We start from the raw sequence: 10,249 nt of genomic DNA, 5'->3' as shown, positions 1-10,249 counted from the left end.
GACAAATTTTAAGTTCTGACATGAGGCGCCTACATTCTTCTATCAAATCATGACCAAGGTGACTTTCAACATCATTTTTCACACTTAGCAACATTAAGGCATCATTTGAGTCGGTTTCAATGATAACCTTCTTCAAGTTGTAATTTTTAGCGAGGGTTAAACCACCATGTATAGCCCACAATTCTGGAGTAAGGCTAGATGTAGCCTTCATACTAAGCATGCCGTAGAACCCGCCTATCCACCTTCCATTGCCGTCTCGTGCAACACCTCCAAATCCCGCTAATCCTGAATTGGGTATAAAATTGACATTCGTGTTAATCTTAATAAATCTCAAAGGAGGAAAAGACCAACTAATATAGATGGGTGCATTGCTCTGTTTGATTGTTGACTGAACAGGGCAACCCCGGGCTGTGATTCAATACCGGAAAAATGAATAATTTGCCAATTAGTACAAGACACATACACTGCCATGGCTACGCACTGGATTCTGGTTACTAAAAGTTTGATGTAAAAACAAAGGGAATGAAGCCTTTAAATAATAGTAATAAGGTTCTGCCAAATCCTATATGAATTGGGATTAACCATTTAGGAAAAGCAAAATTAATTATAGAAATACTATAACGAATTTAATTATGGAAAGCTTACATTTTCTATCGACTCTTGCAAAACGTTCTCCAATGACTACAAGATAATCAAATTTTATAATGGAAAAATTAGTCACAAATCCATCATAAATTACGAATTTAATTATAGGAGGGAGTGATTAAGAGATATTCTAGACAATTGATTAACTCTGATAAAAGCAAAATGACTTTCATATAGAAGCGGAAAGTCTCATTTAAAAAGATTCTATAGCTTGGCTTAATAGCACGTTTAATTGGCTAGCGCAGGGATATTTTTTTTTTTAAGAAAAAAAGGGAAGTTCTAACAAAAGAAAGTCAAAAATAGAAAAGAAAAAAAAAAAAAAAAACAAGATTATTCTCTACTTGTTTGCTTTTGGTATTCGAGTGAGATATGTAGTACTAGTATTATAATATTCTTTCACCGTAAACTAGAGGTCTTTTTTCGATCTTCAGAAATAAAAAATTTCGGTAAAGAACGCTTCTCTCTTTAGAAAGAGAGTCTTAAAGCAACGATCAAGTTGTCTACGTTTGACATATAAAATACGGATTCGAGTCATAGAAGTAGCTAAGTAATACTTGCATTATGGTAAATTATCTATGTTACATCCTTGAGGTGCGGCCCTTCACTAAACCCTGGGTGGATACGACATGCTTTGTGCATCGAACTGGCCTTTAACAATTGCCTCTTTAATGAGCCATATTCAACGCAAATTTGAATTAGCCGAGACACCAACAGAAGTACCAAACAGAGGCGGATACTTACGGGTTCAACTAAACCCATAACTTTTGACGCGGCGTAAAAATTTGTATGTAAAAATTTATTAAAATTACAAAAATAGTAGATATGAACTAAAGCTGTCAAAATGGGCTAGCCCAGCCCAGCCCAAACCTCGCGGGCTTTTAAATTTGGTGGGCTAGGACGGGCTGGCCCGCCACATGAGTGGGCCTTAAAATGGGCTAGGGCGGGTTGGCCCTTCAATTTATTTTTTTTAGAAAAAAGAATTTCTTTAAATCCTTAAATATTTTATCGTGACATAGTCGATTAATCATGTAAACAATTTCTGTTTTGGTTAGAGTGTATAAAATCTTGATATTTGACGAGAAATCTCGTAATTGAAATGTAAACTCTCTATATCTCTAGCTCTTCTTTTTTAAAGTTACATGAATATTTTCTTAATACTTTTCTTTCATTTTCCTCTGATTCAGGGATTGATTCAATAAGTTTATATGCTGAGGTTTTTTAATTTAGGATTAACATAATTTGGTGATTTCATCATTATAGTTCATAAAATTTTTAAAATTTCTGAAATTTGCTAGTGGTTAATTTTTTATTTTTTTTTTGTATTTAAAATTGATCTTTTTTCTATACTGAAGAGCAGTTTAAATATTAATAATATATTAAAATAATCCAACCTGATCATTGGCCACTTAAAGTAATATTTTTTTAAAAAAAATATTATTGGTCACCTAAAACTTTTTGAGTTCGTTATTAATTAAAAAAAAAGAAAAACTAATTTTGTCATATTACATGCATGTCAAAAATCTAAATTCTAGTTGATATGGAAGGGTAGATGAGCAATCTAGGATTGGGGAATGGTGATTATAGTTAATAGCTTTTTAGTTTTTAGTTTTTTTGAATATTAAATATTTAATAGTTAATTAATTTGAATTTAATTAATTTTTGGCCCACGGGTCGGCCCAGGCCCAGCCTCGGTCAAGTCTCAAGGGCCACCGGACTGACTTGGGCCGGGCTTATAAGCATCAGTTTTAAATGGGTTCAAAAAATCCTAACCCAACCTTACCCAAGTAGCGGGCTGGATTGGGCTGGCTTCACGGGCCAAGCCCATTTTGACGGCTCTAATATGAACTCATAGCTTTAAAAATATAATAGGTTAAATATTAAAAATATTAAAATTGAACCCATAGGATTTAAATTCTGGATCCGTTTTTGTTACCGAATACGTAGTGGAAAATCAGAAAAAATACGACAACTCATGAACATGATGACCCTTCATAAAAAGCAGTCCATTTTCTGTGGAAACAAGAAAGTCCAACAGAAGTGGATTATGCCTTGTTGTTTTCTCCTTTTCTTCTTTTGCCACTTTGCGGCGTTAATGGAAACTTAAAATCCAAGACTACTCTCCTTAAATTAGAGGACAACTAGTTATTAGTGAAGAACAACTCAAAATATGGGACCCAAACTAAGTCCTATATATATTTTCAAATATACATAATAAGATATGTAATGATGATAATGATAACGGTTGATCCATAATAAGTTTACATTTTTTTATTCGGTGTTCGATCTTAAGGTCCGACTAAATATAAAATCGCGGCAGAAAGGCCCATAATAAGGGTAAGGGAGCTTCCTAACAAAAGCGAGTTCATACTCATACTCAAACCCGTAATTTCTAATTAAAGAAAAATGAGTACTTACCACTCTATCATAACTTTGTTATATGTATGCACACACCTCATTTACCTAAATCTTGCATAATAGCTGGAAAAATGTTAGAATATCTAAATGTGCAAGGCAATGAATGGAGTAGTTCAAAAATCTTGATAAATCTTTGTAAATTATTCGGGATGCCCTTGTACTCTTAATGACACATTGTATATCTATAACATCGTCTGCATTATTAACATGATTATTATACTTTTTTTTCCTTATATATTTTTTATCATTACAATTTACAGTTAACTCTCAATAATTGTGAACTATTTTTGGCATGATGTTTCTATATTATAGTTGTGTAAAAGTATTAAAACTCTGTTTGATTAAGTGAAACATGTGACATATTGTTCCTTCATAGGAACATTACATTCAATCCTGTTAATTATTTATTTAAAGAAAAATTACAATATCTTTTCTTGAATCGTTTACTTTATCATGAAAAAGTATTCTACCTTTTTCTAGTTATTACTAGAATTCACTTAATTTTCATAGGTATATACACGCATTACAATCAGTATGGTGAACGCAATGTGTTTATTAATGTAGGAAGGTAGAACAGGTTGCTTTATGTACAATTCAGCAGTTTTAGTAAGAAAGATGATAATTTCTACTTAATTAACTAAAAATACATAGACAAACAACAGCAAATTACCAGAAATTTTATGATAATTTTCAGATTCATAAAATGATGAAAACGATGACAGAATAACAATTGGAAAAAAAAATACTGCAGGAAAACAAATACTATAAAATAGCAAAAATTACAAGTTGAATCAACGCCTACTTTTACTATTAGATATATTTGGACCACATGGTCTACATTAACTACCTGTAGCCCAATTGATATTTCATAGGCCAATCTGATAAGGAAGATGGGCCATCAATTTATATCGACCATCTGAACATGTAATTTGGAATGGAAGGACGAAATAGCCACATTTCTCAGGCTAATTAGCACAGCCAAAATGAATGCATCACAAGAACTGCCATAAAACACATTGGCACCGGTTTTATTCAATCAGTATAGAGAACGATATCTAAGAATATCTCGAAAGCTGGTGCTATATGGCATGATCATAGTTTTGGTACAACAATGATAAAGTTTACATGTCAATCAGACGACTTAACCTAAACAGAAAAAATGTCAGCTCCTTCAGCTGCAGGGTTTTAAGGGCAAAGGGTTCAATGTGCAATGAAATGTAACAGAAACTGGGCACTGAGCCTCAGGTCATCTTCCCCTTTTTTCTGTAAAAAGAATGAACCAGGAAAAAAGTTCTTCAGCTCATCTTAGCTACATGCCCAATGCTATAAGTAGTATCATGTATGTCTCATCTATAAACTGTCTAGTTCACAAGTTAATGAGTGCAAATAAGTATGAAGATTACTTGGGAAAAGAATTTCCACTTGAGCCATCAGAGAAGGGCTACTGAGGCGGCACTGTAGGCTGTTCTTGTTGAAGTGGTGCAGCGGGATGTTCTTTTTGCGGTGCTGCAGCAGACTGTTTTGGTTGAGATGGTGCAACAGGCTGTTCTTTTTGTGGTGCTGCAGCAGACTGCTTTTGTTGAGATGGTGCAACAGGCTTTTCTTTTTGCACTGCGACAGCAGACTGCTCTTGTTGAGCTGGTGCAGCAGGCTGCTCTTGTTCAGGTCTTACACAAGGCCTCCAAACTGTTTCTGTACCTATATCCATTAAAGCAATTCCCTTGGCCACTAAATCACTTCTAATCTGATCACTTCTTGCAAACTCCTTATTTTTTCTCGCTAGTGTTCTTTCCTCAATTGCATGCAAAATATCTTCCTCCGTCAATTCAGCCCTTTTCAATGCTCTCTCTTTAAACTGCTGCAAAACCTGCGCAAAAAAATAAATGAGTTAAATGAGACCCAACATCTGAAATTGCCATATAGTAATAGGAAAATAAAGTACCATCTATTCCAGTTTGTGTGGGATTGCTCGACTTGAAACAAGAGTACAAAAAAAAGAAAGACTTTGGACACACAAACCAAATATGGTTAAAATACCACAAGTGCCCTTGTACAAAAAAAATTTATTTTTGCACCGGATGAGGGCTATGACAAGTCTGTCACAATGGGACATGTAAATGTTAACTAGTTCTAAATATAGAAAGATGCTAATCTTTTTTAAAACCGAAGTAAAAGAAAAGAGTGCCAAAATTATTGAGAGATAGGGAGTACTAATTTTGACAGCACCTCAGCACAAGTTGAACTAGAGAGCAATCCAAGGACATCCAACACTGCCTTCACTTCTTTCAGGAGCTCAGCTAAGGACAAAACAGCAGATAATTGTTGTTTCTTTTGCTGCTTTTTCTGGAAAGTATCAAAAGATGGATTATTTCAGTCAAATCACGTGCAGAAGTGAAAAAAAAAATGTAGACTTCCCACCTTCAGCATGTTCAAAGAACTATTCATAAGTCTAAGGGCTTCCTGAAGAGCGGCATTTAAGATAGTAGGTGTATGCAAATCATCAGAAAGTTTTGTCTCCAACTCATTACGCAGCTTCTTTATGCATTCTTGGGCCTGAGGGCTAACACGCACCCCCCTTACTTCGGTTTCAGTTTCAGTTCCTTGTTGGAATACTGACAAGGCTTCTTCACAATCAAGTAAGGTCTGTCAACCACAGAAATAACCCGAATAAATGGCTAAAAACAGATGTTAAATACAAACTCTATCTTGGCGAGACAAAGTTTCAAAGTCGCATGAACATTCATCTAATAGGAGAAAGATCACAAGTAGATCTAAAAGGTTCATACAACCTTTCATTTTTTATGGAACTAGTACGTTGCTGAAACCATAAACCATATTACTCAGTTCAGTTATTGTGCATACGCAGTAGCAATAGAACTACAAGTCACTAAAAGCAGCCTGTGAGATATGTTCTTGACTGCAGATATACAAAGGAATTAAGTATGAACAGCCATAAATTAAAGAGACTCAAAAAGATTGCCATTGGAATTGCTTGTATCAGTCATTAAGAAGCATAAATAATTGAACTATGTGGTATTAAAAAGGACATAGAAGCTTTTTCCTTCTTTTTTTTTTTTTTTTTTGAAATGGTAACAGATTTAATATATAATAATAAAGTAAACATTAAAGCTTTTTCCTGACCTGATAAAGGTAGAACACAGATTCTGAAGCAATTTCTATCTGTGATATTGAGTAATTAACAGGAGACCGGTAGTGCATCCCCAACAAGAAGTACCTCAATGCAACGGGATGATACAATCGAGTAACCTACAAAACATGTATGCTATGAACCAGAGCATTATAAAAAGAACCACATTAAGACAGTAGCTAATGAGGACATTATACCTCGCGTATAGTGAAGAAGTTCCCCAAGGATTTCGACATTTTCTCATCGTCTATAGTTACAAAACCATTATGCATCCAGTAGCTAATGTTACTCTCCGGGCAAGCAGCGCAACTCTGGGCGATCTCATTTTCATGGTGAGGAAAAGTCAAGTCCATTCCACCACCATGTATATCAAAGGAATGTGTCAGATACTGCGCACTCATTGCACTGCATTCTATATGCCAACCTGGTCTTCCAGGACCCCAGGGGCTCTCCCAACTTGGTTCACCAGGCTTTGCAGACTGTAAAGAAATGAAATTGGCATGTAAGGCTAAAACAGAACTTTGTAGAACAGTAAAGAAAATTTCCCACCTTCCACAAGGCAAAGTCAGCAGCATTTCGCTTTCTTGAATCAACTGCAACGCGTTCTCCAGCTCGATTATCTTCTAATTTTCGTCCAGATAATCGACCATACTCTGGAAAACTATCGACGGAGAAATAAACATCTCCATTAATTGTGTATGCGCAGCCATTGGTTATTATCTGCAGGCGAGACCTGAAGATCATTAGCACATAAACAATACTATCATTTAGAAGAAAGTATCTGGGGAAGAAGAAAAACAGAGATTTTGAACTTTCTCTCATCAAAGACAGTTTTACTTTTCCTGACCGCATTTTCATCCTTTCGACGTATACATTTTCTCTCATTATATACAAGAACTAAACATTCCAGCCTCTCTTTCAGTATAAAGGATACAATCTCGGAATGAAGTTCTTAGCCTTTGTTTTTTCAAAAGCACTAATAATGAAGAAACAAATTTGCATTACAAAACAAGATCAGTATTCATGGTTTTTGTTATTCTTTAGATCAGTATTCATGTTGTTAAACTTCAGAGTATGAGAAACCACATATAACGACAAATAAGCATCGCGAGATGAATCCCAACTAGCAAAATGGCATTCATGGTTTTCAAGAGTATTCAGATAACATTTCTATCCAAAGATGGAGTCTATCACAACCTCCCTCCAGTAAAAAGATAATAGAGAAAAGAGTGCCTCAGAAAAATGCAATAGCAGCTTTAATAGAACAGAGAACATATGGAAAAAGTATCAGGCGTTACATCTCTATGGACATAAGATTCTACTTCCAACACCATCTCCAAACCCTGTCCCTTCTCAAGTGAGATTCCTACTTAATTTTGTCATTACAGGGAGAAATGGGTTCGAGCACATCAATAAGCTTTTAATTGTCAGAACAGGGTGTGGAAGAGATTATTTAGACGTGAGAACCTTAGCTATCATTTCCTTGATCTGCTCCATATGGTCAGTAACACGAGGCTGATGAGTCGGTAGGAGGCACTGGAGATCATCCATGTCTTTTAGAAATTCTTGGCAGAATCGACCACTCAAAGCAATTGGGTCTTCTCCAGTCTCATTAGCCCGCTTAATTATCTGGAAAGAACAGACTGTTATGCATCAGAAGTATTATATAATGTGAGCTAACTGATATTGCCAAGTTTATCAGAAAATAAATATAAGAAGGTCTAGAATAAATTGTTTCCTTTTCTTAGGTCAAGAAATTCCTTTTATCTTGGGAGAGAGGACCAAAAAAGAGACTTACTCCCCAAATAAAAGTGAATCTCACCTTGTCATCTACATCAGTGAAATTGCGCACATACACAACATTGTATCCCAAGTATTTCAGATATCTGTAAATTCCAAATTAGGGAAATTTCCATCGACTGTCAGTATTTTGAAGTAAAAACAATCAGACATCTAAAAGAACTAATATAAATGCACCAACATTGAGCCACAGAAAAACACATGATAGATAAGATAAGTTCCGCAATAATCGAAACAGATACAAGTTAAAACAAAAGCTCTTCATGGGTTATTTTCTTTCTTTTTTTCTTTTCTCCTTTTTGTAGGCAAGTAAAGCTCTTTTTGGTTCCCATGTTCAATGACTTCAAGGAGCTGCTAAGTCCAAGTTAATCTGGTAAACAGGTGAAAAATTGCACCAACCACGTATAACACGTTACAACAGGCACAAAATTATTCAATAGAAAATGCAATACAATACATTACCAACCACCGGGTACCCGCTACCTCCCACCAGCACGGGTAGTGCCCACCAAGACTTAGGCAGATGAGATGAAATCACCTAGTATTTTTGCATGCACGGGATTTACACCAGAGACCTCATTGTTCTCCTCCCACAAATTCCAGAGTAGTTCCAATTAGATCCCCCAAGTTCCCCTCAATGAGACAATGTTTTACTCAAACTTCCTACTAAATTTCCAATCATGTTTCTCAATCACCAACTTCCCCTACTTCTTTCACTCACATAAAACAAACAAAATCAAACTTTCCGGTTCTATTCAAACTAGCTATTTCACAACAACTCCAATTAGATCCCCCAAATTCCACTAAATGAACACTGTTGAGAGGTACCAAGTACCCGGTGTACTAGTCGAGGTACGTGCAAGCTGGCCCGAACACCACCGTCATAAATAAAAACTAAATTCTTCTAAATGTGCCTGTTTTACTCAGACTTAGATCTCCAATCATGTTTTTCTATCAATCAGTTCCCCTGCGTACTGCCTAAGCCTTGAGGGGGGCAAAGTTACTCGATTCCTGTGTTGATAGGTAGCAAATAGCAGGTACCCGGTGGAATAATCGAGGTGCACAAGCTAGCCCGGACACCACCGTCATAAATAAAAACAAAATTCTCCTAAACGCAACTATTTTACTCAGACTTCTGATTTTCCTAAATCTCCAATCATATTTTTCTATCAATCAACTTCCCCTCCCTGTATGCCCGGTTCCTGTTCTGATATGTAGCAAGTAACCGGTGGAATAGTTGAGGTATGCTCAAGCTGGCCCGAACACCACCATCATAAATAAAAACAGAATTCTGCTAAATGCAAGTGTTTACTTGCTTCCCATTTTCTAAATCTCAAATCATTTCTCTATCAATCAACCTTCCCTACGAACTAATTTCAGCACAATTCTACACCAACACATAACTCAGCAAAGTCAACACGTCAAAAATTACAAACAACTCTAATCGAAGCAAAAATATAAATACCAATTAATACATTTAAAACTGAAAGAAATTTGAATTAAACTTGACCTGTAGAGGACGTCAAAGGCGACGTAAGCTCGAGCATGGCCGATATGACTGAAATCATAACTGGTAACGCCGCAAACGTACATTTTCACCTTACCTGGTTCCTTCGGTATGAAAACCTCCTTTTGTTTCGTCATTGTGTTATAGACCTGAAATTCAATCTTCTCGTTCACCATTTTTAAACGAATTTATCCGATCGACCGGAACGGAAAATCGATTTTCTCCTCGTAGTACAAAAACCCTAGTTCCGGCCGCTCAAATGTGTGTATTAAGGTAAAAGAGAGATTCGAGGAAGCGTTATTTTTATTTCCCTTTCTTCCGCTTTTCTCTTTTGTACTTTTTGTTTAAATAAGTAGTTATGTTTGGAAAAAAGTTGTTATATTTGATTACTATATTTTTATTTGGAAAGTAAAAGGTTTGGTATATATTTGTTAAAAGATTACATCAATAATGAGCAAAACTAAATTAAGAGATACAAAATAGGAAATAATAATATAAAATTATGCTAATCAGATTGTTAGTATTAATAAAAGCGTGTTATTCTCAAGTGCAATTGTAAAAAAAATTTAGTTTTACACTATATACGGTACTAGTCTAATTTGGAATTCAATTAATTCGAATTTGTGCACTCCCTATCAATGTAAATCACCCAATTATTAAATAATTTACGCATTTAATGCAATTTCTTTTGCTTTAAGTTAAAGGAATAAACTGGTGAAAGTAAGATGGGTCGA

General features: G+C 35.4%; 1 protein-coding gene across 1 annotated transcript; it reads right to left on the bottom strand.

Moving 5' to 3' along the window:
• Positions 1-4,463: 4,463 nt before the first annotated feature.
• LOC104222330 (cysteine--tRNA ligase 2, cytoplasmic) lies at positions 4,464-9,864 on the bottom strand. The gene is made up of 9 exons (XM_009773558.2): positions 9,519-9,864; positions 8,031-8,094; positions 7,676-7,837; positions 6,758-6,928; positions 6,406-6,687; positions 6,202-6,327; positions 5,479-5,703; positions 5,287-5,403; positions 4,464-4,927 (listed from the first exon to the last, which is right to left on the bottom strand). The coding sequence occupies exons 1-9, from the start codon at positions 9,689-9,691 to the stop codon at positions 4,502-4,504; spliced, it is 1,746 nt and encodes a 581-aa protein (XP_009771860.1). The 5' UTR covers positions 9,692-9,864; the 3' UTR covers positions 4,464-4,501.
• Positions 9,865-10,249: the final 385 nt, after the last annotated feature.

The sequence above is a fragment of the Nicotiana sylvestris genome, chromosome 10 (assembly GCF_000393655.2).
Source record: "Nicotiana sylvestris chromosome 10, ASM39365v2, whole genome shotgun sequence".
In the NCBI taxonomy this organism is placed as follows: domain Eukaryota; kingdom Viridiplantae; phylum Streptophyta; class Magnoliopsida; order Solanales; family Solanaceae; genus Nicotiana; species Nicotiana sylvestris.
This window is presented reverse-complemented; position numbering and strand designations above follow the sequence as displayed.